Source organism: Mustela erminea, chromosome 8, assembly GCF_009829155.1.
Source record: "Mustela erminea isolate mMusErm1 chromosome 8, mMusErm1.Pri, whole genome shotgun sequence".
Lineage (NCBI taxonomy): Eukaryota > Metazoa > Chordata > Mammalia > Carnivora > Mustelidae > Mustela > Mustela erminea.
The window spans coordinates 73590570-73618027 of NC_045621.1; the positions used below are offsets into that span (position 1 = coordinate 73590570).

The 27458-nt window shown below is 40.5% G+C and overlaps 1 protein-coding gene across 2 annotated transcripts in view; it reads right to left on the bottom strand.

The window, feature by feature from the left end:
- TTN (titin) overlaps positions 1–27458 on the bottom strand; it is a 274226-nt gene that overhangs the window by 192503 nt on the left and 54265 nt on the right. The window contains exons 45-68 of one of the 2 annotated variants that reach the window (XM_032356075.1): positions 27372–27428; positions 13456–16233; positions 12390–12668; positions 10013–10576; positions 9178–9459; positions 8802–9080; positions 8079–8357; positions 7702–7980; positions 7295–7582; positions 6902–7180; positions 6528–6809; positions 6154–6432; positions 5762–6040; positions 5382–5660; positions 4975–5262; positions 4570–4848; positions 4157–4438; positions 3778–4056; positions 3377–3655; positions 2985–3263; positions 2591–2878; positions 2078–2356; positions 1584–1865; positions 66–344 (exon numbers count right to left, since the gene is read on the bottom strand). In XM_032356075.1, the coding sequence (XP_032211966.1) occupies positions 66–344; positions 1584–1865; positions 2078–2356; positions 2591–2878; positions 2985–3263; positions 3377–3655; positions 3778–4056; positions 4157–4438; positions 4570–4848; positions 4975–5262; positions 5382–5660; positions 5762–6040; positions 6154–6432; positions 6528–6809; positions 6902–7180; positions 7295–7582; positions 7702–7980; positions 8079–8357; positions 8802–9080; positions 9178–9459; positions 10013–10576; positions 12390–12668; positions 13456–16233; positions 27372–27428 (9297 nt within the window). Of the gene's footprint in view, positions 1–65; positions 345–1583; positions 1866–2077; positions 2357–2590; positions 2879–2984; positions 3264–3376; positions 3656–3777; positions 4057–4156; positions 4439–4569; positions 4849–4974; positions 5263–5381; positions 5661–5761; positions 6041–6153; positions 6433–6527; positions 6810–6901; positions 7181–7294; positions 7583–7701; positions 7981–8078; positions 8358–8801; positions 9081–9177; positions 9460–10012; positions 10577–12389; positions 12669–13455; positions 16234–16918; positions 26279–27371; positions 27429–27458 lie in introns of those variants that run through there. The other variant, XM_032356076.1, reaches the window with a different exon arrangement.

The window sequence follows — 27458 nt, forward strand, 5'->3', positions numbered from 1 at the left end:
TAGAGAGAAAAAAGTAAGTTTTGCACATTCCTGCCATTTCCGCCACGTGCAGGAAATAGGCTTACCTTTTAATTTTACAGTACAAATGCAAGTATCACTTCCAACTTCATTCTGTGCCTTGCAGTAGTATTCACCAATGTCTGAAGCTTCAACATTGAGAATGTGAATACTTGCATGGAAATTTTTGGATGCAATCTTGTATTTCTTACTACTTCGGAGCTGCCGCTTGTCTTTGTACCAGATCACCTCAAACGGCGGTGTTCCCGAAAGTTCACACTCAAGACTAACTTCAGTATTTTTAAGGGTTTCTACTACCGGAGGGAAGCTGCTAAAAACAGGTGGTTCTGTAAAAACAAGAATTTCTAATGAATTGGGCTATTTCATTTCACACAATGCTTTTATTTCCCTGTTTTTAAGTTGGAAAAAAGAGTCAAGATACTATACTGGGGAAATGATGTCCAGAACTATCACTTTAGTGTGGAGGAAAAACTGCGTTGGAGAAGCCATTAGTTTTTACAAAATCACTCTGATTCCTTGGCAAAGAGTCCAGACAAGAACACTAGGTGTCCTTACTGAGGAATTCAATCTTCTATCTACCTGACCATACGAGTTTATCTTGGATGATAAGGACTGACGCAAAAATTGTAAACAAAAAACAAACCCAAGTACATTATGAAGATGATTTGCATGAGGTTTAGAATCCTGACTTCAGAGATGAAATGTTTTGTAAAGGCTTTATAACCGAGATACGTGGAAGCCATTATGACACCTGTGACCTACGTCTTCCACGTCAACAAATGTTACTGAAATAATTGCTTCACAACATGACAAACTTGGACTTTGGATAAAAAATACTGAAAAATGGCCACAGAAAATACTGGTATTAATTGCACCAAGATATAGTGATATAATTTTTTTAAAATGGGAATTCTTGAGAGAGGAAAAGAATATATAATTTTCCTGTGTTTTTAAAATGTAGGTATGTATGTATTTTTAAGTAGGCTCCACACCCAGAGTGGAGCCTAACGTGGGGCTTGTACTCAAAACCCTGAGATTAAGACCTGAAATCAAGAGTTGGACACTTAACTGACCAAGCTTCCCAGGCATGCCTATAATTGTCCTGTTTTAAATGTAAGGTTAAAACCTGGATTGCTTGCATCTTATATACATGCATTAAATATTCTTTCTTTGTTATTAATGCTAAAGATTATAGTGAGGATGATGATTCATTTGTAGGATAATCAAAGACAAAAAATGATTTTAAAATGCCTACTTTTCCCTTCCCTTTATTTATTTATTTTTTTGGTATGTTTATGAAACATTAAATTTAAACTGCTTGGCCAGTGTGTTGAGATGAGCAGAATGAAGACACTGGAGTAACAAGAAAAATACCCCACAATGACTGGCTACATGTAAGCAAATTTTAAGAAAGAACCAAAGAGGGAAATAATACTAGTTTGGGGAAATATCCTATGATCTCAAATGGAGCCTAAAATAACAGTAAAAGAGTAAAGACCTTTGATACCCCAGGGGAGAAGAAGGTGGGTTTCAGGTAATGAGGAACAGAAGAGAGAGATTTCTACCTTTCACGATAACCTTGGTACTGCAGCTTGTGCTGCCGGCAGGATTCTGAGCCTCACAAATGAAATCCCCACTGTCCTCAGTGCCCAGACTGTTCATCTGTATGACGGCCACTGAGTCAATGAAAGTCATTCTGTATTTGTCACTGGCTTGGAGTTCATGTTCATTTCTGTACCACACAACTCTGATTTCTGGGGATCCAGTTATCTTGCATTCCAGTCGTGCAGAATCCCCTGCTTTCACTATTTTGGTTGCTTCTAACTTCTTCACAAACTTTGGTGGTTCTAGAGAGTGAAAGAAAGAGGAGATTATGAGGGAACATATATAAATGACAAACGCTAAATCAGGTGGTATGCAGGAAAGAGGAAAAGATGAGCAGTGCTTGGCAAATACAGTGTACTGTTAGAGAGAAGTGAACTTTCTAGGTTGGGGAGATGCACTGGACAGAAGAGAGCCACAGGCCAGACAGAAACATGAAACAATCAAACGTGCACACCTGTCACAAGCAACATCGTGGTACAAGAGTCGCTACCAACGTCGTTGGTAACTTGGCAAGTGTATTGTCCCGTCTTGGAAGCATCCACTGAATAGAGATTTAAGAAGCTAGTTGACCCTTCCAAGCCAATGAAACATTTAGGTCCAGAGGCAAGTTCCACATCGTCTTTAAACCACTTAATTTTAAAGGGCGGTGTTCCTTTCAGTACCGCTTTAAATTCTACTGTAGCGTCTGGTACGGTTTGCTGTCGTTCAGGTTTCACCAGGAAGCTTGGTGGTTCTATAGACGTTAAGAGAAATATACTTAATTAGATTCCTCATAGTTAAACTGTTTTGACATGTAAGCAGACATTTCTAAAAAGAGGCCATGACTGTGTATTTCTTGAACTCAATAAATATGGACCTATGGAAACAGAATTACCGATACTTTATGGTCTCAAGAATACAAGGGAAGAGTGCCACATTTAAACAGCAGTCACCAAGAATAATCAAGAGGAGGAAAAGAAGTTCTAACCTTTAACAGTTAAGATGCCGCTGCAGGCATCATCCCCTGCTACGTTGGAGACCTTGCAGGTGTAATTGGCAGTATCTTCTAATTCCAGGTTATTAACTTCCAGTGACACTGTGTTCTCGTGACAGACGGGTCTGTATTTTGCACTTGTAGATATTTCTTTTCCATCCTTAAACCACTGAGCACTAATAGGAAGGGAGCCAGAAACCTTGCACTCCATACGAATAGAAGAGCCCAGAACTTTATCCATTTTGGTTAATTTTTTGGTGAAAGATGGAGGGATATCTTGATCTATCCAATGCAAACAGCAAAACACATCCATTAATATGTTGCCACTTGTTTACAAGGGATAGAGGTAACAGAGATAAGGGAAGCCAACTAGGGCCCAAGTACACACCTAGCACTCTAATGTCGGCGTCGCAGCTACTGCTTCCAAAGTCGTTTTCCACCTTGAATGTGTACTGACCACTGTCCTGCTTCATGACTGACTGAATTCTAAAACTGGCCACGTTATTTTCAAAACTCATCGAAAAATATCTACTGGGCACAATTTGTTTTCCATCCTTCAGCCATTTCACTTTGAGTTCTGGTGTCCCGGCCACCACGCACTCCAGAGTCACTGGGTCTTTCTCAGTGACATCCACAGACTTAGCTTTCTCTAGGATTTGAGCAGGCTCTGCAGTAAGAATTGAAGTGCAAATTAATTGAATTGCTAATTCCACTAGAAATAAGGGGTGCTTATGTAACTGTCCCCCACCGACTAAGTCCTCAAGACAACAGCTCACAGACCTTGTACTAAAAGGAACGCGTAACACCTCTCAACACCCGACTCGTTCTTGGCTTGACACGTGTATCTCCCGCTGTGTCTGTTGTCCACAGCTCTGATCTGAAGCGTGGCCACGTTGTTCACAAATGAAATATGAGCATTATCATCTTCGTCAAGAATGTGATCATCCTTGAGCCAGGTTATAGACATGGGAGGAGAACCCGCCACCGTACTTTGAAAGGTGGCAGAGCTCTTCAAAACAGTAGTGACGTTTTCTATCTTCTTAATGAATGATGGGGGTTCTGTGATGCAGTGAGATAGTGGGGAAAAGAAGAGGCACAGTTGAGCTTCTCCTCATGATCAGAAAATGAAAGAGCATTACCGAATTTTTCCTGGTAGCCTGCTTTGCGGGGGTACCACTGACCTTTCAGGGAGACTCGTGTCATGCTGGCGCAGCTGCCACCTTCGTTGGATACAATGCACTGGTATTCACCAGTGTCTGATGGGTCACACCTGGTTATGTGGAGCTTGAATACTGATACTCTGTCAGTGAGGGTATATTTTTTGCTGCTTCGGATTTCCCTGTTATTCTTCAGCCAAGTGACCTCAAATGGGGGTGTCCCCGTCACTTCACACTCTAGCTGCACGTCACTATCTTTCACGACCTCCACGGGCCTCAGTTCCCTGATAAAGGTGGGAGGCTCTAAAGATTCAAAAGGAAGACAGAGACGAGCTTACTCGAGGGAAGACCGGGAGCCTGGCCAGCAGCACAGCCAAAGGGGAAAACAGACCCAGGAACGCACCTTTCACTTTTAATTCAATGCTGCAGCTCGCTGTGCCTGCATCATTACGGGCCTCGCAGACGTAAGTCCCGCTGTTTTCTACCCTGGCACCAGAGATTTGGAAAGTGGCTAAACCGTCAATGAAGGAAATGCCATGTTTCTGAACGGCTGTTATTTCGTTCCCGTCCAGATACCAAGAAACTCTGATTTCAGGAGTGCCCGTTATTTGGCATTCAAATGTTGTCGACTGTCCATTTCTCAGCACTAATACAGGGCTGGGCTTCTTAATGAATTGAGGAGGTTCTAAAGACGGGGAAGAAAGTGTCACGTGAACATTTATTAAAACAAAGGCGGGAATCACTTTCTTCAGCCTCTTCCCTCTCCCAAAGAAAATGCAGACAAGCAAGCAAGAGAGATGCATGTAGATACCAGACCTTTTACAAAGAGCGTGGCTTTACTGGTTGCGGTGCCAACATCATTGCTTAGTTGGCAAATGTAGGTCCCAGAATCGGTGACTTTGGCTGAAAAGAGCTCCAGGATGGTGGAGGTGTCATCCTTCCAAATGGAACGTGCTGCTCCCGAGTGCAGCTCTTTGTTATCTTTAAACCACTTTATGGTCATGGGTGCAGAGCCGCCCACAAGAGCCTTGAGCTGAACCCTTGTGTTGGGACTGATGTCCTGGGACTGTGGCTTTTCCACGAAGTAAGGGGGTTCTGGGATGAAAGACAAAGAAGCAAAAGGAGAAAAGAAGGTTTACTTGGGAATGGGGCAGTAAGGGTGAGAATTAAGAAACGAGACAGCAGACCGGTCCTTGATAAAGGGAGATAAGAAATGCCAACCTTTGACAGTGAGATGGCCACTGCACTGGTTGTGACCTGCCTTGTTGGTTGCCGAGCAAGTGTATGTCCCACTGTCTGTACCTTCCAGCTGACTGATTTCCAAGAAGGCAGTGTTGTCATGAAAAGAGAATTTGTATTTCTCACTAGCTGTTATTTCTTGGTCATCTTTGAACCACTGGATGCTGATGGGATGTGAGCCAGCCACTATACATTCTAAGTCAATAAAAGACCCTTTAATGCTATTCATCTTCTTCAGTTTTTTGGTGAATGAGGGAGGTATGATAAGATCTATGCAATGAAAAAGCAAGAAACCAAAGGAAAGAAAAGTTAGGTCAACGCAGCAATTTGTGTTTTCTGTAAAACTGTAGGAGATGAGGAGCAAGAACATGTTCAGTTTCGATACTAACCTAATACATTAATGCTAGCCTTGCAGCTGCTTCTCCCAACATCATTCTGGACCTCAAAAGTATATTCTCCACTATCTCTCTTTTCTGTAGAAATAATCTTCAGTATAGAGACTGTGTCAGTGACGCTGATTTTGTATTTTTGGCCCAGGCTCAGTTCTTGGCCATCTTTAAACCATCTGGCTGTAAGCTCCTTAGTCCCTGAAAATTTAACCTGCAAAGTGGCTGGGTCCCCTTGGGTGACATCTATAGACACAGCCTCCTCGGTGATCGTTGCAGGTTCTGTAGAAAACAAAGGGACAGGTGTGGATCGTGAGTGGCTCCACTGAAAGGCTCACATTGGCCTTATTTCCTAAAACCCATGGCAAACCTTCTGCACCGACCTTTCACTGAGAGCAATGCAGAACATCTTTGTATTCCTGCATCGTTTTTGGCCTGACAGACATATTTCCCATCGTGCTTGACTTCGATGCCACTGAGGTACAGACTAGCCACATTGTTCTCGAAGGTCATTCTTATATTATCGTCCTCGGTGATCTCATCATTGTCCTTTAGCCAAGTCACGGTGATTGGCAAGGAGCCTTTCAGGGTGGCCTGGAAGGCAGCAGTGCCTCCCCGAAGGGAGCTGGTACTCTCAATCTTCTTGACGAAGGTTGGGGGTTCTAATAGGAGAATAATTCTCAATCAGTGTCAGCTTAGAGCAAAAGTGGAGTTTTGGCGGCACAAAGAGTTCATTCTATGGGAGAGCCAGTGCACGGCTGGAAGTGACACTAACCTCTGAGAGTCACCCGGGCGGTGCAGGTGCTGCTCCCCACCTCGTTGGTCACCCGGCACTGGTATTCCCCAGCATCCGCGGCGACAAACTTGAGGACCTGCAGGCTCACTAGCTGGTCCTGAATGAAGGTTTTATACTTCCTGCCACTTCTCAGCGTTGTGTTGTCCTTGAACCACGTGATCTCAAAGGGAGGTGTGCCTGCCACCTCAGCCAGCAACATGACATCGTATTCCTTCAACACTTCAATGGGCTTAAACTCTTTGGTAAAGTAAGGTGACTCTATAGCAGGAAAGGAATTACTTGGCGTTAATGCGGGGGGAATCTGGGCTGGGGGCCACCACCGCAGTAACACAAGGACCAATGTGAACACAAACCTTTGACTATTAAAATGCTACCGCAGTGGTCACTGCCAGCTTCATTTTGGGCCTCACACATGTACTCGCCACTGTCTTCAATGGCAACATCTGTAAGTCTTAGAACTGCAGTGGACTCCACAAAAGACATTTTGTGTTTGCTGCTCTCCTTAATTTCTCTATCATTTGCAAACCATGTTATTTTAATTGGAGGGGTGCCAGTTACTTTGCAGGCCAGCTGGGTGGTGTCTCCCTTCTTTAACAGCTGTGACGGCTCTAACCTTTCAACAAACCTGGCGGGTTCTGCGGAAGGAAGGAAGTTATTAAGAAACATGAGGAAGAAGAAAGAACGCATAAAGAGGGTAGCATAAAGATGTCAAGAAAACCAGGCAAACCTTTTACAAATAAGTTTGCACTGCACTCCACGCTTCCGGCGACGTTGCTGACTTGACAGGTGTAGGTGCCTGAGTCAGAGGTTTTTACTGCATAGAGTTCCAGGGAACTTTCTAAAGCTTCTTTGGTGATATAGCAGCTTCCACCAGAGACAAGCTCTTTGCCACCCTTAAACCATCTGACTGTGAAAGGGGTGGACCCCTGGAAGGTGCTCTTCAGGCAGACTGCTGAGCCGGGCAGAATGTCCTTTGATGCAGGCTTAGTTACAAAACTGGGTGGCTCTAAAGAGGGGGTAGAAGAGAGAATTTCTAAGAGTTAAGAGGCGCGATCTAAGGGAAGAAGTCTTAATTTGAACATAGTCTATATCAGAATGAAATGCAAAGTCTCCAGCCAACCTTGCACAATCAGGGCTCCACTGCTGTCTTTGCTTCCCACGGAATTTGTGGCACGACAAGTAAAATTGCCTGCGTCATTCATGTCTACTCTGCTTATCTCCAAGGAGGCCGTGCCTTCCACAAAAGCTATTCTGTATTTGTCAGAAGAAGCTATTTCTCTACCGTCCTTAAACCAGGACACCCTCATGGGGAGAGAGCCAGCGATTCTGCAATCCAGCCTGCAGGTACTGTTGACCACACTGCCTACGTTGCGCAGGGGTTTGGTAAAAAATGGAGCGATGTCTCGATCTGTTTGTGGCACAAGAAGAAAAGAAAGGTAAGCATGGGAAAGCGCTCAGTGATTTGATGTGTGCGCACTGGCTGGGTTACAGAGGAGTGTGTAAGCATCGGTTTCCAAAGGTACTAACCTAACACAGTGAACGTTGTTTCGCAGGAGCTGCTGCCCACCTCATTGGAAATCTCAAATGTGTACTGGCCGCTGTCGTGCAGTTCAGCTGAATAAAATTTGAGTTGGGCAACATTGTTTTTAAAACTTATTCGGTACTTTTTGCTAGCAACCAAAGGTCTTCCATCTTTGTACCATTTGGGCTTGAGTTCTGGGGTGCCTGTGACTGTGTACTCCAGCGTGGCTGGGTCTCCAGCTGTCACCTGGACCAGCTCTGCTCTCTCAACAATTTTGGCAGGTTCTACAATGGTATTAAATAGTTAGCATGACCAAGTGTGCATTAGGATTCCACTTCAAATGGAAATAGTGATTCTAAGTTACAAATGTTCCTGCACGCACCTTTGACTGTTAATTCCCCAATAGATGTTTGGCTCCCGGCTTCATTTTCAGCCAGGCATGTGTACTTGTCACCAAAACTAATCTGAACATCAGGGATGATCAAGACCGCAACACCGTTAGAAAAGCTCATTTTGATCTTTCCGTCTTCTTTAATGATCTCTTGTCCTTTAAACCAAGTGACCGAGATGGGTTCTGACCCTCTCACGGCAGCTTGTAAGGTAACGGTCTGACCTGCTAGTGCGGTAAAATCATCTACTTTCTTTACAAAGGTTGGCGGCTCTAGTTAAAGAAAGAGAACAAAGCTTGTCAACTCCCAAACACTTTCGACACCATATACCTTTATTTCATCTAGATCACATTTCTCCCATCCAATACCACCCTTCCGTAGTGTCGGTTCATGAGAAGAATAAATTAAAATTTAAGAACAGTTACACCTCCATCCTAGAGAAAGAAGCACAACTGTGGTTATCAGCGGACAACGTGGTCATAAAAGATGATTATGAAACCCACTTTTGTTACTGGAGATTAAATATTTACAGTCATCTCAGAATAAAGGCTGGATGAAGGTCACTGACTTTGTCCCCAAGATCCCAGGTTAAAGCAAAAGTGAAACATACTCTCACGGGATAGGAGAAGAAGAAAAAGCACTGGTTTTCCTTCAGTGGGTTAAGAAAGTGATTTCGACAATAGGTTAGTGAGGCAACATTTTGTTCAAGAACTGACCTTTTAAGAAGTGAGTTGCTCTGCAGCCACATTTCCCAACTTCATTAGCAACAACACATTCATATTCACCAACGTCCGCACTATTGAAAGAAAAGATCTCCAGAGACACCAGAGACTTCTGAGACAACAACCTGTACTTTTTACTACTTCGAATTTGCTTCTTGTCTTTGAACCAGCTAATTTCAAATGGTCCTGTGCCTGAGATTTCACACTGAAGAAGGGCATTTGTTCCTCTCACTATATCTGCAGGCTCAAGAGTTTTGATGAAAGATGGAGGTTCTACAAAGGCATGAAAGCATTGTGTAAGTGAGGTGTCCTGAGCAAATACAAAGAAAATCTTTTTCTCAGAAAGCCCACGGACTCCAAGTCAACCAACCTTTGATAACTATTTCAGCACTGCAAGAGTCACTGCCAACGTCATTCACTGCCTCACATGAGTAAGTACCACTATCTTCGACTTTGACGTCCGTCAGATCAAGCACAGCCTCAGAATTGACAAAAGACATTCGAAGAGTGTTACTCTCACTAACTTCTTTGTTATTTTTAAACCAAGTGACCTGGATCACAGGGGAGCCTTTCAGCTTACAGTGGAGGCGTGCTGATTCACCTGGCAGCATTAAGTAAGAGGGATCCACCTTCTTCACGAAGGATGGTGGCTCTATGGGAAGTTAACAAAAAAGAGAAAGGAAAGAGATGTGAAGCGTCAACTCCACAAAAGAAAAGGAGACGTATACCACAAGAAGACACAACACACATCAAGTATCTCGATGAAATGTGGTGCCCTCAATAGTTCTCCAGGGTTCCATGATTTTAAAACCTATCCTGGGCTCTCCATTAAAACAAACAAACAAACAAACAAACAAACAAACATAAAAGCAAGCCAACTCTTGTCTTATGTGAAAAACAAACTCTCTGTCTTACACAAAAAACAACTGCATAAGAGAGGAGAGTTAAGGGTTGCCTAGACACTTGAAGTTCTTAGAAGACATTTTAAGCACGTTTTGTTAATGGCATAGTTTTGAAAGAACAGAGTACCTTCTGAAGAAGATTGAAAATATAAAATCAGACAATGCCAAGATTTCCCCAAACCAAAGGTTTGCTTGCATGAAATTACTTTAATAATAAAATGTATGGACTGCCTTGTTTGTCAATAGTTTTTCTCAAGTGGCATCCTTAAAATGAAAAATAACATTCATTCACACATTTCTTACCTCTGATAGTAACTGTTGCCGAAGAGGAGCTGCTCCCAGCCTCATTGGAAGCAGTGCAAACATAGGTTCCTGAATCTTTTAGTTTGGCCAGAGGGATCTCAAGGGATGCTATCTTATCTTCAAAATAGATCTTATAATCTTTCCCAGGGGGTAGTTTTTGCCCATCTTTGTTCCATGTTACGGTCACTTTTCTGTCTTCATCTACTTGGCACTCAAGATGGATCTTCTTATTGATGGCGGATTGCACGGATTCTAATTCTTTAATGAAATGCGGCTTGTCGATGATGATTAACTCAGCTTGGCAGATGTCAGCTCCAAACTTGTTGGAAGCCTTGCAAGAATAAACGCCTCGATCTTGAATTGTAAGATTTGAGAGTTCTAAACTGTGTTTATTTTCTGCCTCTGAAATCTTGCAGTTAGGGGAAGGTGATAATGCAGCACCGTCTTTCTGCCAAATGGTTTCAATCATGGGAGTCCCTAATACCGTGCAGAGGAACTTGGCTGTCTTACCCACAAAAGTTGTAACAGACTTAGGTCTGGAGTAAAAGCTTGGTGGATATGCCTCTGCAAAAGAAAGTTTTTTCAACATTATATTTTTGTCCCCACAGAAGCTCTTGCTGTAATTATATATTATAAGAAAGAGAATAGATGAGCTACATATTTAGATAGACACGAGACATTATTTAAAATAGGATAATAAATTCATCAGATGAAAAGATTGGCCAAAGGAAAGGGATGAGAGGGTTCTTTATAGAGGAGCGAGACACCACTTTCAATGTCTCCCATAAAGGAAAGAAAAAATGTTGCTTTGTCTAGTAACATTAACTTATTATTGTTAATGATCTGTCCACTTTAGTAGCTGATTCATTATCTGAATCATTTGATAAGTAATTCAGCTGCTCCTTTAATTCTGTGAATTAGAAGACTAGGGAAGATAAAGAAAATGCACTCGACTTTCCTGAAGAGTAGGGACATTAAGTGATAAGAAGACAGAGTACTTTGGTGAAGTCTCCCTAAAGTTCATGTCAACCATTAGCAAATCCTTCAATGGCCCAACTCTGAAACATTCCCTACATGATTTTGAACTTGTAAAAAAATTTATAGAAGTAATTTCCTATTTCCATTCTGCATTTTGAAGGAAGTCTTTAGGAACCTCTTTCCAATTAAAAAAAAAAATCTCCTCCTCTTCCTCCTTTCCCTCTTATTATTTGAAAGCTCAGGTATTAGTGCCCTTATTCAGCTGGACTAATTTGGGTGAAGAGGTTTCCAAAGGCATCATTAAGAATACTGCCAGGCAGCTGGTTGTATGGACGCTCCAATCACAGAGTGAACCATTGGATGGGTTATCATGGGCCTGGGTTTCGGATTTTTTGATACATGAAAGACCAGCAGGGAAAAGGAAACTAGAGGGAACCCTGACTTTTCCAAGCTAAAAAGATGGCCTTTGTTTGCCTTTCCCTTGCAGGCTTCTATTGGAAAAGACCAAGGGGCTGTTCCACCCAGATATTTAGTGCATACCTTCTCTCAATAGCACAGAGAATTGCTACCCCAGACTTTACATTCACACTTACCCTTGGAAGAAGAAAGCAAAAGAGAAACAGACAGAGACAGACAGACAAAGAAAAGGAAAGCGCTACTGATATTTTTTTTCCTAATGAGGGAAACCAAATACTCAATGAGTGTGAGCTACTCAAAAGTCATCTTGTCAATGAGGAAATTGAGAACAGAATATTTATGTAGTTGCTCTTACTTTTAAATTAGTAGTAAAACCTAGGATGAAAATCCTAGTTTATAGTCCTGAAGAGCTCCCTGTCTTATTTTAGGATTTAACTTCAATCTTATGTGCTGGCTTCCCCCCCCCCCCCCCCCCCCCCCCCAGTTTGTAATTCTGTTCTTAACTGGGTAACTGGTTCCAAATTATTAAATACAATAGGACACTATTTATATTTTAGTAGCAACACACTATCCTGAAATGTGTCACATTAAGTGCCAAGCCAGGCCAGAGGGAATTAGCCAAGATATTTCCACCATGCTAGTCATTTTAGAGAGAGAGAAAGAGAACAAAACAAACCGAAAAACCAAAACAAAACAAAACAAAAAAACCTCCAAACCAAACCTTCAGGTGCCACTGCTCATTGGATTCCTTGACACTGTTCTCAAAATAATAAATTATTTTTATTTTTCCCTTAGCTGCTCTTGAAAGAAGACAGTAACGAATGAGATCTCATCCCACATGGATGCTGTACGACCTAGCCCCTGTGTCACAGCATGGTTGTTGGTCTTTCCAGTTGGCAGCACAATTCCATCCTGCGCTGCAGAAAAAGTAAAACAGGTTACAGTGTGAAGCAGGGCAACCAGCTCAGTCTATGCCATTTACCTGTCACAGTTAGGGTAGCCGTACAGCTGACACTGCCATACTCGTTGGAAGCTTTGCAGGTGTACTCGCCGCAGTCCACCACCTGGGTTCGCAGGATTTCCAGGCTGGAGACATACTTCGAGGAGCGAATAGAACACTTGTCGCTTTCATAAATTTCTCGGCCAGCTTTAAACCACTGGAACCGGACATTGGGGGCACTTTGGACCTCGCAGGTGAATTTGGCTAGGTGGCCCAGAGCTACTTCCAGGGGCTCGATTCTCCTTTTGATCACTGGGGCAGCTGCAAAGGGAAGCAGAGGCTGTTAGCATGCCTCCTTATCAGGCAGACCACATTTTTCTTTCTCTTCTCGCTTTTGTTGCTGTTAATGAAGTAAAACAGTTGAAACTGGTGAGATGGATTGCAGGGGTTGAGGACAAGTGACTGGAAAATGAGAACAATCATTGAAGGTAAAAGAAGACAATAAGTAGCTTTTAACACATTCAATCATTACTTTGCAGTGGATTGTGAAAAACATGATTAAAATGTGATGCTATGGGCTTACATGCATAACAACATGATATATTCTTTAAATATACCATGCTAAGGACACTGTGAACAGCATTTTAAAAAAGTGATATACTACATACAGTGATGAAGTGAAACAAAATCCAAAAAGAAATACAAATAAGAAACACCAATGGACAATTAATCATGGTTATTTTGAATTCAGGGATGAGACTGGTAATTTCAGGCAGCAAGGCGTTCACTGACAGCTTTTATTATATGTTATATTAAAGTAGTTTCAACTAAATATAACTAAAAAAACATACTGGTATTATGGAATATAGGACCATAACATCTAATTTTAAAAATAAATAGGAATGTAGATAGGATAATGTATGACCTTGCAAGGCAGTACGGAAAAAGGAAAAGAATTAATAACCATGATTATGTCTGTGGTTTCGTTCTTACTCTACACAAATCACATTCTGGCAGAGGCAGGTAAGTGAAAACTCAGTGATGGAAACTAAATCATTACGATCCAGTGAACGTTAGAGCTCGAGCCCCCTCATCCTTAAAATCTAACCTCTTTTGACTACAGTGAGTTTGGCTGAAGTTGCTGCATTTCCCTTGTCGTTCAAGGCCTCACAGGTATATGCTCCTTGATGTTCTTCTGTATTTACTTTGTCGATTACTAACGTATATGTATTTTGATCTTGTAAACACTTGAACTTTTCATCTGAATGCACCAGTGTGCCCTCAAAATACCAATTCACCTCTTTGGCCTTTGTTATGGATGATGTGAGTTTTACAGTGTCACCTTCCTCCACAGTAGTGTCCACCAAGGGCGTGTGAATGACAGGACCGTTCCCTTCAACTACGCTGCCCTCAGCTTCCTGTAGCTCTCCTAGGCCAGCCTCCCCGGTACCACTTCCAGGGGACTTCTTTCTTTCCTCTGACGGCTTTGGGGACTCATCCTGTTTTTCATCAGGGCTAGGAGGAGCTGGAACAACATCATCAGGGACAGGTGTGGTATCCGCAACTTTGACCTGACTTTCCACATGAAAATAGCTGACCTCTTCTGCAGAGACAAGATGTTTAGATTTGACTTCTGGTTCCCAGACTGCGTCAACCTTCTGGGAATCTGGAAAAGGACCCATCTCTTCCTGCGGGCCTGTTCTGGCTCCCTTCAGGATTCTGGGACCCTCGGCTGTCAAGATGTTTATTTCCTCACACACAATAGAGCACAAAGCATCCTTAAGCTCGGTTTTCAAGTTAGCCATTTGAGGATCAATGCCTTCAATAGCAATGGTTAATTCTTCCATTAGAGTCTTCACTGAGGTAATAAGGTAGGTACACAGAATGCGCTTGGGCTCTTGGGTGAATTTTATGGCCTTCACCTCCACCTTTTCAATGTTCCTTAGCCATTCAGAGAACAGACTTGGTTGCTCACTGGCCACTGCTGCTTGCAAAGCCCTGCGGATCTGAGTTTTGAGGTTTAATCGTTGTTCTTCTGGAATTCCAGGAAGCAAACTTTCCTTAGAAAGAGTGTCGCTTGCCTGCACATTTTGCACTCCATTGACCATCAAGGGCTCTTTCTTACACTCACTGGTTTGGTTCGGGGGCATGACCAAGTCATCAGAATGCTCTTCCTTGAGAAGTACCTGCTTTTCCTCACACAGTAGTGGAAATCTTAAGGACTTGCCTTCCTCAGTCCTGGCTGCATGTTCTTGCCCTGTGCTTTCCAGTTGATAAGCACTTTCCATCACAATTTCATCTTCTCTGCATGTGTGTTCTGAAGGGACCTGGGGCTCCCGGTTGACCTCAGAGGTGATGACCTCAGGACCCTTAAGAGTTTCCATGCTTCCCTCAGCTAAGCTCTGACTCAGTGTGAGAGCACGTGGTGTGTCTTGCTTGGGAAGGGTCAGTCTTTGCTCTTTGTCCATTGAAGACACTGCCTTTTCTTCTGGTAAAAGCTCTTCCTCAGCCATAGAGGTTGGATATGAATGGGCTGGAGTGTCTTCTATTGAAGACTGTGGATAACTCCCTTCAGGTTCAGTTAGTAAAGTTTTCAGAGGCTCCACTGTTAATGAACTGATTCCTTCTACAGACACAGCACTTGGGAAGATTTTTTCAGCATCTGATAGGACCACCTGTGGTTCAGGCTCTTGAAGCATTAGGACATCTTTGCTGAGAGTTTTCTGGGACTGGACCATCTCCAGCTGTAAATTGGGAGACAGTTCCTTGATAGACTGAGTACAAACGGTACTGCTGACGGAAAGAAGTGCCCTGGTGCTTTCTGGATCAGGCACATTCTGCTCCAACATGACTACCGATTGCAAGTGCTCGGCCACTAACGTAACTTCACTACTTAGTTCACTGGCTTTAACTGTATGCTCATAAGCAAGCTGCTGGTTTTCTTCTGCCATGGAAGCAGCTTTCAAAACGGTGTTGTTTACAAAAGCTGCAATTTCCTTCTCTGAGTCAAATGTGTCAACTGCAAGACCCTTTAATGAAAACCCTTCAGCAGCCTCTGTTGTAGGCTCTGCTTTGAAGGGAGCATCGGTCATGTCCCTGTCTTCCAGAACTACAAGGAGCTCTGCTGCACAGGTGGACTCACCCCATGTATTCTCTGCTTTACAGACATAGAGGCCACTGTCTTCCCTCTGAGGGTCATTGACAATGAATGTCCCAGAACCATCCGGGTTATGAATGATGGTATAATAAACATTGGTGCAAAGCTGCTGGTTTTCTTTGAACCACAACACAGTGGGTGCAGGCTCTCCAAGAACCCTGTACTCAAAGACAGCAGGGATCCCTCGAGCACACTGAATTGGTTTGAACTCCTTAAGGAAGTAAGGAGGACAAGGCCCTTCAGACTTCTCCAGAAATTTCTCCACTGGTTCTGGTTCTGTCTCTTTGTGCCCCTCTCCTTTGGAACTGATTTTTAGATAGGCACTGCATACTGTCCGTCCATATTCATTACTGGCAACACATGTATACTCTCCCTCATCCTCAAATTTGGTGAACAGAATGATCAGACTATGATCATTGCCGTCAAAAACCAATTTGTAGTCAGCAGAAGGGGTTAACATGACTCCATTAAAGAACCACTGAATTTTAGGCTTGGGAATGCCAGTGACAGTAACAGACAGTTTAGCTACATCCCCTATACTTATTTCAGCATTTGACACTTCCTTGGTGAAAACTGGAACATGGCCTTCCTTTTTGGAATCAAATGTAGTTGAATGAATTGGAGGTTCAGACAAAAGTTCAAGTGTTTCATTTCTGTTAGATAACTGAAGGCCAGAGCTATAAGTTTGGAATTCTTCTTCCTCAGCAGACAGAAGAGAACTAGAAAACTCTGTATGGGGAAAAGTGATTATTATTTTACCATCAATTTTATTTAACAACAACAAAAAATAGAAGTCAAAAAATTATGCACCAGATGATGGCTTTCTTCTGCTTTATTCCTGGAATCATTAGATTATCCCAAGATTTTTAAAAAAGCACATTTCTAAGCTCCCATTCTAAGCACACTTCTTAGCTCATTTTATATTATATAACTATAAATACTGTACTCATGCAACTTTCAATCCACTTCATTTGTGTTAGTTTATAAATTTTAAAGCTATTTTATGAATTTTTCTCTGTGGTATAACCTCAATTCTAAAGTTTGAAAAACTGCTGCCTATATATTTAAAATAAAAGAATCCAGAATTATTTAAATCAAATTCAAAAAGATCCAGAATTATTATTTATGTTTAGAATTTTCTTGAGTTAAGAATGATAGCCATTGTCAAACTGAAGACTGATTATTTCCAAAATAAAACACTGATGTTTCCGTTACTGCTTATAAACTAAAGCTATTATTAAAAAAAAAGAAGAAGAGGCTATAAGAAATACTTAATTTGTATTTGTAAGAGAATCATTGGTTTCACTTAAGAGAAATTCTTGCCTTCTTTGTCCCTGTAAATTGCCATAGTATTTCAACAGAGCTTTTATAATAAGGCTTTTTGTTAAGTCAATAAAATGGGAGAATCAGGAATGAAAGAAAATAACTCCAACACTAAAAATGGGATTGTACTTTATTGTGTGAGAAATACCTATACAGCATTATTGAACAGAAAAACAAGAGTGAATAACAGATATTCTTTAAACAGTATTACAGATGACAGGCATAATTTGATAAGAAGTAATTAGGCTTTTCACTAAATCTGGTAGGAATGTAGAACAGCTCTGTTAAAATAGTTTTATTACCTTTCCCAAAAGCAGAATTATTATTGTATTAATTCACTCCCCTTGTATCATATGGAGTAGTCATGCCTTAATTTCTCTCTGCGCTGGCATAGAAGCATCAGAAGGCACAACTCTAGTGTCTAATGGCTCTAAATGCACTGGCAAAATTTACCAATGGCATGTAGAATAAATATTCAGTTACTTATTATTTCAAATTAGTAAACTGCATAGCCATTGATTAATTTCACATTCTAATGGTGACTACTTAACTTTACATTTATTACTCATGTCCCTTCATTTGAAGTCCCGAAATATCTGTAAAGGGAATGAATGTGAATATTTAAATCATCCCAACTCACTAATATTTGAAGTATTTTCAGTTGTATTCTCTTACTTCTAACATGGTGTATTGACCATAAAATATACAGTAAATAAAATTCAAATGTGCTGAAACATCAAAGGTATAGTTAAAAGTACATGTAGTAGCTGCAGCTAATGTCTAAACTTTACTACGTATAATACAATGAATTCTCTATCCAGCATCAGAGAAATTAATATTCCCGGCTTTTAAGTTACGTGCCACTGAATCAGAAAAAAATTTCATTTAATTATCTACAACAATAAGTAAGCCAAGTAAGTAAGGCAAGGCTTATTTTTCTTCCTTCAGTCATTTGTTATTCTGAATATCCTCAATTCATTGCATTTGAGCCTATAAGAATTCTAATGAGCAAAATCAAACCCTTCCTTCCTCTAAATTCAATAAGACATTACAAGGTTTTTCCCTTCTTCCTTCCTCCGTGGCCTCCTTCCATCCTTCCTATGCCAGCCATTGTCTTGTTTGTCATGACCTGAATTTCTAATTTATTGAAACGTCCATTTTGTAACTAAGAGTAGAATAAATCCCAAAGTCCCTAAACTATAGAACTAATTTTATTTCAGAGATTTATGATGCAATATATTATATCTATACTTATTATCACAGACACTATGTACTCACTGGTTGAAACAGAAATGATTGTTCCACAATAGTATATCTATCTGGATGAGTTATGGTGACTCAAGACAGGAAAACAGATATTTTAGGGGGGCAGGGTGAGGAGGGGTGTAAGCCTGACTGCTCTATATTCTGCACATTCTCAACTGCTCCTTGAATTTGGGAAGCCTTTAAGGGACTCCTACTGTGGGAATAAAAAATGGTTAGATGAAAGAAACAAACATAATTGAATATATGAATTCTTTTGAAAATTAAATTTAAATTGCTTAAGTTATTATAATTAAAAGCAATATCTCTAATATGATCATGGTACATAAAAGTTTGATGCAGAGGACAAATCCAGCTATTAGGTAACAGAGAGTAATTCAGAGTTGGAGGGAGGAAAGATTCGTAACTTCATTACTACATTCTATTATTTTCTCATCATTTGTTGTAAAACTAAAGTTAATCCTAAATTATATTAAGAAACATTACTTTTAGGATGACACAGAATCGCAGAGTTGAACAATTATTTCTGAGGTCTTTTGGTCTAACTCCTCATTTTTAGGTAAGAAAACTGAATTGTCTTTTACTTATTACATCTTATGTGAGAAGATTTAGGTTCACAGTGATACACAGATACTCTGTCAAGAGTTTTGTGAATTTTTTATAATTTTGAAAAATAAAGTCACCTTAGAGACACATATATCTTAAATTTGAATGCTTTTAAATTTCTAGTTAGTTTTAAAAATTTCTAGTTAGTTTAAAAATGACAGGAAAGCTTATTATCTTGTTATTTGCATATAATCTGAGATACTTTGTATTGCTGGATATAAAAATGCCCCACCTTCTATTTTCTAATGTTAAAGATTCTGAAATTGGACTACAGTTTTAAAATGTCTATATAAGTGTAATATAGTAGTTTCCCCTTTCCCCCAGGTCAATATCAAGTGAATATTGCATTTAACATTTGATGATATTTTAAAAATTGAGAAAAAGAGGTATTCCCAAAAGTGGAAAGATCTTTCTTCGCATATTTTGCAAATGTACAAATGTCTAGATGAACTCCATCCAAAAAGAAAGCACTGTTGGTCCCTTCAAAACCAGCAACAGTCAAAACATTTACAAAGAAGAGGGATATTAATAATGAAAATGTTTTTAAAAGAGCCAAATAAATATATTAAGGTTGCAATGTAAAACAGATTAGAGAACTAGTTATCAATTGGGTGAGGCTGGCTTCTGTTATTTGTTCTATCTATTCTACCTCCAAGTCAGTAAGCCTGGATTTGGATACAAAAGGGTTACAATTTCAAAAATGACTTACTACTCAGAGCAGAGAGGAGAATTACCTTAACAACCTGTCTGGGAGGTCATCTGACCCGGTCTTCCATCTTATGTTTTACTTTACGTAAATAGCTTATCTGGTAAAAGAGAACGCATTCTACCGAAACTCTTTTGTGGAGGAGGAACGAGGGTAAAGCAGCCGTACAGACGGTTAGGTAGCCACGGAGGTATTTAATCATGCTTGATGATTCACAGCAGAGTTGACACAGTGATGGTTCCACAGTTGAGATCACAGAAGATTTACATATCCTACAAACATGAGATTTCTACAGAGAGAGACTGGTTTCCCAGGGGTTTTCAATGTATCAAATTCAGATCAAGTAGACCTATTTGGAAATTTATTGGATCTATATAATTTGGGAAATATGGCAGCACTCAATCAATTTGATCATTACGGAGGCACGGAAACTTTGCACAAGATACTAAGTTAGGGTCAGGGCTGCACAGGTCTCTGCCATTCCTGACTCGTTCATAGCCACACACCTGTACTCGCCTTCATCATCTTTTCCTAAGTTCGTTATGAACAGGTTGTGGAATCCTATGCCACTTTCCTCAGCACTGAATCGTGCACCTTGCACCAATCTCTCATCTTTGTACCAGTAAACCGTGGGTCGTGGAGAGCCACGGACTAAACACTGGAAATAAGCTGCTGTGCCTAAAGGTGCGTGACAGTCAGAGATACCTTTGATAAACCTGGGAGGCCCATCCACCACCTGAAATTCAAAAAAGCTGCCTGAGTATTTGCTCTTTAAGACTAACTCTTCCTTCAAGCTGCTTAAAGTCACTTTGCTTTTCTTTGTTGGCAGAGCAAACATTTCGGAATCTCCCATGGTGAGAAATCCCCGGCAGATAGCCTCTCCTACGCGATTCATAGCTCTGCACCTGTATGTCGCACTATCAGATGGACCGACGTTTCGAATTATAAGGGTGTGACTTCCATTCTCCTCACTGACCACATATTTGACATTATCTGGTTCAATACACATATATTCTTTATACCATTTAACTTCCGGGCTAGGGATGCCTATGACTGAACATTTGAACACTGCGTCTGAATTTTCTGGAATTTTAAAATCGCAAATAGGCATTATAAAGCGAGGAGGCATTTCAAATACTTCTAAATCAATTTTTAAATCTTGGCCTTCTTCCCCCCTCGAGGCCATATTTGGATCTGCTAAATTCGAAGGTAGAACGTCCAGACTCACAATCATGCTTTTATGATCAGGAGTGAATTCAGGAACTGTGACTATTTTCACTTGCTTCTCAAATTCTTTAACGTCTTTTTCACTTAATTCAACTTCCAAGACAATTTCTTGAGGAGAAGGAGTTCTTGATGATGTCGTGTTTTCCAGTTCAAACTCCATGACATGCTGATGTGTTACTGGAGGTGGGAGGGCCACTGCTCTTTCTTTTTGGGGCACTATGTCTACTTTCGCAAAGCTCTTTGCTTCCCCTATGATGTTCACGGCGTGGCACATGTACTCTCCCCTCTCTCCTTTTTGAATGTTAGAAATTTCCAAAGAGCACACATTACCCACCCTTTCTATTTTGATTCTTTCATCTGGCTCTAGCAGAGATTTATTTCGATACCATTTCACACCAGGAACTGGAATGCCCTCAACTTCAACAATGAAGCCTAATGTTGTGTTTTCATATACACTTCTTTTGGTCAGAGGTTCAATGAAAGATGGCGGCATTTCATTGTCTTTTGGTTCAACTGCTTCACTGGGGGTGCCAAATGAATCGGAACGCCATAGTTCATTAGCTGAACTCCTCTCTTCTGTAGGTGTATGGAAATGTTCATTTGGTGTACTGTCTTCCCTTTCTATTTTTGATGGGTACCTTTTTAAGTTTCCAGTGGGATTTGGTCCTCCAGTAGGAACAGAATATCTTTCAACTGTTTCTCCTCCTAAAGGTGTAGAATATCTCTCTATTATCTCCCCTGGGGGTGTAGAATATCTTTCCAGTGCCTCTCCTGGGGGTGTAGAATATCTCTCTAGAGCCTCCCCTGGGGGTGTGGAATATCTCTCGAGAGCCTCTCCTGGGGGTGTGGAATATCTCTCCAGTGCCTCTCCTGGAGGTGTGGAGTATCTCTCTGCTACCTCTCCTTCCGAAGGTGTAGAGTACCTTTCGGCAGCTTCCTCTAAAGTTGTAGTTCTTCCCACAGTCTCACCTCCTGAATTTGTTGCGAACTGTTTAGTTGTATCTGAAGGACTGAAATAGAAATCAGGAGACTTTGGAGTTTCGAAATGTTCAACAGAGGATGGTGGGGTATAAAACTGATCTAACTCTGAGATTTCTTCACTGCTTATACTTCCTACATCAATCGAAATATCAGATTCAGGGGAAAATGGGCGACCTAATGATTCCTGTTGTTGGTTGTAATATTCATACACAGTGTTGAAAGTTACTTCTTCAACCTCCATTGATGTGATTGATTCACTCTGGAGAAGGTTTGCCTTGTGTTTGGTGTCTTTCGTTTGAGGAACTTTGTGCTTTCCAGCAGCAAGTAAATATTTTGTCAGAGAGGTCTCAGAGTCCATTACTTCTGTTGTACGTGCCTCATCCAATTTAGGCAGATTTTCAGAAAAACAAGTTTCTATCTCTTCTCCTTCAGTAGTGGAGACAGAAGTTTCATTCTGAACTTGAACTTCGTTACATTTTTCTTTTCCAAAGGCATCAATTTTTTCCCTTATTTGTTCATTTGGATCCTGCTGTTCCTCAGTCATTAAGAATGGAAAGCGCTGGCTCACTTCTGTGTGGCATGCGGCTACCTGGTGAACATCACCTCTGTGGTCTCCCAAAATTCCAGTGACATATCCCTGTGTCCTTCCATCCTGCTTCTGAAATGATGCCGACTCTGCTTCCAAAGTGTGTTCTTCTTCCTTTTCATAGACCTCTAAGAGCTTTCCCTCACTTGCTGCTTTTTTCAAATGTGAAATGAAACTTCTACCTCCATTTTCTAGAGAACTGTTTTCCTCAGAAATATCAGTTTCTCCCACATCAGGAGATGAGGTTTGAAGTAGGGCCCATGATCCACTATGGGTTTCTTCGCAAAAAGATTTAAGAGAAATATCAGGATTTAAAATTTCTAAATTATGTTCTTGTGTATGTTTTTCCAAAGAAAGAATATTTTCATCAAAATGCCTCTTCTCCATCACAGTCCTATGTGAAAACTCATGACTGGAAGACATTTCTGGACTGGTAAAAATGTTATTCAGCACACTTTTAGAGGTATTTTGTGTCTCAGATTGTGATGTTTCAGTGCCGGCAATTTCTTCTTTATAAGGTGTTTTCTGTTGCTGAGTTTCTGGCCCTTGGAATTCCTTAGCTGGATCTCCTATATGAGAATACATTTGTTTTAGATCAAATACAATGCTCTCGGCATCAGCTATTTCAGAAGCAGGATGTTGGATTTTAAAACCAGCTTCTTTGGGTTGACCACCATCTAATGCTTGGAATTTTCGATCTGCATTTTCTATTTGTGAGTGGAATGGTTTTAAGTCAAATGTAATGGGTGCTTCCTGTTCAGCCCTTCCAGAAATTACAGGTTGATCTATAAGACCTACTTCTTTCTGTTTTTCCCCCTCTTGTACTTCAAATTCCTTATACATTTGAGAAGAAAGCAGCTTTAAATTCATTACAATGTCAGATGAATCTGGCTCAGTGTCTGGAGACATTGTCTCTGCCTGATATATATTTGCATTTAGGTTACTTGATCTTGATTCTCTTTGCTTAAAAGGAAAGTCTCTGTCATCAAGCTTCCTCTGAGGAGGACTGACAAATGATTTCCTGGTAAGTCTTTTTTCTAGAACTCCTTTTTCTACATGTTGTAACTTTTCAAATGCAATGATTCTATGCTTCACATTTTTCCTTGGGTAGTGTCTCTCTTCAAGGGGTTCTTCATATATGATGAGAGATGAATCTTTTGGATTGTAGCTATCAGAATCTCTCTCAGACTGGATATTTGGTAAATAGTCTCTTTGGGCGTATTCTTGCACATTTTCCCTTTCTGCATCACCAACTTTTCCGAAATCAATTTTTACCTCTTTCCTAATTCTTTTAACTTCACTGAAATCATCAACAAATGGATAAACAGTACCCTCGGCTTGGTACAGCTTTGATTTTTCATCTATGTGTCCCTCTCTCCCTTCACCCTGACACTGCATGAGTTTGGCTCTGACAGGCTTGTTGATTTTTATGGCTCTAGAAGCACCTTGCATAAATCTGGGTAGTTTTTCTCTAGAATATGTGCAATGAACCTGATCTTTCTGATCTATCTGTTCAATTGTCTCAAGGCTTTGAAAACATTCCCTTACAGAATGTTCTTTTATATTGGATTGGGGAGTAAAAGGATCAGGCGGATAATCATAAAAATGGGCCCTTACAGATTCTCCCTGAATTTGTTGAGCTCTGGAATATTTTGTATAAATTCCACCAGTATTTTCCAAATGACTATACCCCCTACAAGTGACCGGTTCCACAGTCAGATTTGAAACACTCTCAATGGTTCCTGAACTGTTTTGAGCAACACATTTATATTCTCCAGAATCTTGATAATTGATATCATTAATATATAATCTGTGGCTAAAGTTAACTTCTTCAAGTTGAAACTTCTGGGTCTGCTTTAATAGGAGCCCATTTTGAAACCATGTCACGACTGGTTTAGGCTCACCAGACAATACACATTCAAATACTATGGAATCCCCTTCTCTACACCTGGAATGCTTTGGCATCTCTTGTAACATTTTTGGTGGCTCATTAGTAATATCTGAAGAAAATATAAATTTGTGTTTTGGTGACGGAGGAGCTTCATCCTGGGGTGTTACTGTAGGTTCCAGCTCCTCAGGGTGAAACAATTCTCTTGACTCTTTATCCTGTTCTGGGGTTGGAGTAGCTGCTGTTATCTGAATTTCTACAGGAAAGGGAAGCAATTCTGCGTCTGCAGAGGGAGGAACTGGGAAGTTGGTCTGGAGATGTTTTCGACCCTGTTGTCTCCAAGACGGCTGAATGCCTTTTGTTTGGTCAAACACCAATGCCAGCTCCTCTTCCTCATCAGTGTATTCACACAACACTGGGACTGTACGTGTATCAACCCCGTGTCCTTGCTTTGCCTTCACTTTAAGTACACCAGTTGTTTTTACTGTTCCATATTGGTTAAACAGTACACAGGTAACAGAACCTTCATTTTGAGGAAGAACAGAAGAAAAAGTTAATACTGAATAGTTCTCCGAGGTGTGAGTGACAAAGTCTCGGTGACGTGGGATTGGTAGATCATTGTTATACCATGTCACTATGGGTAGAGGATATCCTTGAAAATGACACACAAATTTACAACTGTCACCTTCATAAACTTCTTGAGATTCAATTTCTTGAAGAAATGAAGGTGGGCAACGTTGTGGATGCTTTTGGAAAGAACTTTCCAAAAATCTTGTGGTCCTTTCTTCTTGCTCGGTTTCAAATTCATCAGCTTCAGTGGAAGTAAAGTGCTGTACTTCTCTCAAGTCGTCATTTCTTACATTCTCACTATCTAGCTCTGCATTTTCTTCAATATTTATAACTGCACCCAAAGCTTCACTGGTGTGTGGTACAACTTGGGACACCTCTTCAGGAGTCTCAAACATTTCCTCGTTCTTATTTACAACAGTGATATGTCTAGAGGACCTTCCAATTTCAGTTTTGGTCATAATTTCTTCAAGTTCTCTTCCATGGGTATCCTCGCTTACCAGAATCCTACCATATAAATGGTCTTTTTGGAGACTTTCTCTTAGAAACTCCTCTTGGCTCATTCTTATTTCAGTCTGGAGGATTTCTTCATCAACAGTAGCTTGAAAGCTTGGGGGAGGTTCTCCAGATTCTACATTTTGATCCATTTGACCAGGAAGGACCTGTGGATTTTGGACAATCCCCTCACACGAATGATCTACTTTATCCCTATTTTTGGCTAGATCCAATCCAAACCTGCCTTCCAGCTCCTCTCTAGAGAACAGAAGGTCTTTATCCCTAGTTTCACTTCTCAGAGTTCTTGTGCTTATTTCAGAGGACACATCTGAAACAGATAATTTCTTCTTCTCCATTAACATTTTTCTAGCTTCCCGCAAACGTTGCAACTTCATTTTGGTCTCCTTGTCCAGGAAGCTTTCACCTACGCTAAGCCATTCCCTTATGTCAGATTTACTTTCTAAATATTCCTCCTCATAGGGAAAGTCCATTTTCCTGCCTGGACTTACTGTCTTAAAGTGTATCGTCCTCATCATTCCTATTTGTTCTACGTCTTGTTTTTTGTTAAAGGGAGAACCAGTAAACCTCAGGCCAACCTCTATCCTGTCTTCTCTCCTTTCAGCTAAAGCCTCCGTATTTCCATGTGTCTGCTCTGCCCTTTTCAGAAATTCTAAACATTTCTCATCTTTCCCTTTTTGCATAACAAGCAATGATGCCGTCGATTCAGCCGACCCTTCACTATTCATTGCTAATAATCTATAACTTCCAGAATCTCTGCTCTGGACGCTTTTAACCTCTAAGCTGGAAGAGTGATGATGTAAATCACTCTCAGTTTTTATAACCCGTCGAAGACCCGTTGGGATGGGCCGATTGTTATGAAACCAAGTCATTTCTGGAGTTGGACAAGCAATTAATTTACACGTAAAAACAACAGGTTCCCCTTCTAAAACATATTGGAAGGTAAGTTTTTGGGTAAAAGAAGGCTTGAAATATTCGGGCCAGGAGCTCGTAGATGATATTCGACTTGCATATCTTTTAGCAGCCATGGAGCTGTGGTCTAAGTCTTCAGAATCTGAAAAGGCATCGCGCGTATCTCTTTCGGAATGTTCAGATTCCCCCTCAGAGAACAATTCTGAAAAAAAAGTAATTTATAAAGCATTTTACTATTTTCCGTAGTATTTGAAAAAGTTGAAAATAAATGAAATTGCAAAATAGGAAATAGAATAAAATGCATGCTACAGATTCTCACAAATCCATAAAAAAAAATTCACTCACCATATTTGTTCGAATAAACGCAACACCATGCTCTGTTTAAAAGATTCTGACACGAAAATCGTTCGTTGTCTGGTCTTTTCTTCAGACTGTTGAAATTTCTTCTTGAACAAGCAAAAATGCATTTCAAAATAACATGTTCCTGTGCATGTTTGTTTTGAGATCAGGAAAACTTTGTTCTTTTGATGGCTAAGAGGAAACTCTTACCTGACTTGCAGAGAGTGGAATAAACGCCCTTTCTGATCCTTTTGATTGCAGATTAAATTATTATATTTTTGAGAATTAACTATTTAAAAAATATCTATTAAGAACTATAACCATAAATAATTAGCTAAAATAAAGTGAGAAGGCGTTTATTCGAACTAATACAGCTATAAAGTCACAATGTTATGCAAAGGAAAGCAGGCAATGAGGATCACGTAAGGCAGCTATCTGCAAGCCAGTGTAAGAGACATATCAATGTTAAAATGATGTATGTGCATGAAGTGTACACCAGAATGGGAATGTAACATTTTCACACACCCTAAACAAAATAGCATTTCAGTCATAATTCATTCATGACATTGCATTCTGAGAACGACAGCTAGGTTATTGTCTATTGTTCAATTTAATTCACTGTGATTTTGAAAACAAACTTCTACTTCTTGATTTCATGCATTAAGATGACAACTTTTCCAATACGCACTTTTGAAAATGACTGCAAACATGAAGTTGAATGTGACTGATAAATTTTAAATACAAAATTTTAAATGACCATCAAACAAATTACCAAGAAATGCATGTAACCATCAGCATACTAAACTAGGCATGCGACATAGTAATATATACTCTAAGAGATATATTTGTACATCTATGTCATTTTTCTCAATAATACGAAGAGAAAGTAGGCAGCTCAAGGATTCTATTAATCCTTCAGAATTTCTACTTGAATTTCACATCCAATATAACAATACCTTTCATCTCCACCTCAATCTGCTCTTCAATCCTCCCGTGCAAAATGGATTCTGGGGCTAAAATGGAAAAATATATACAGAGATTTT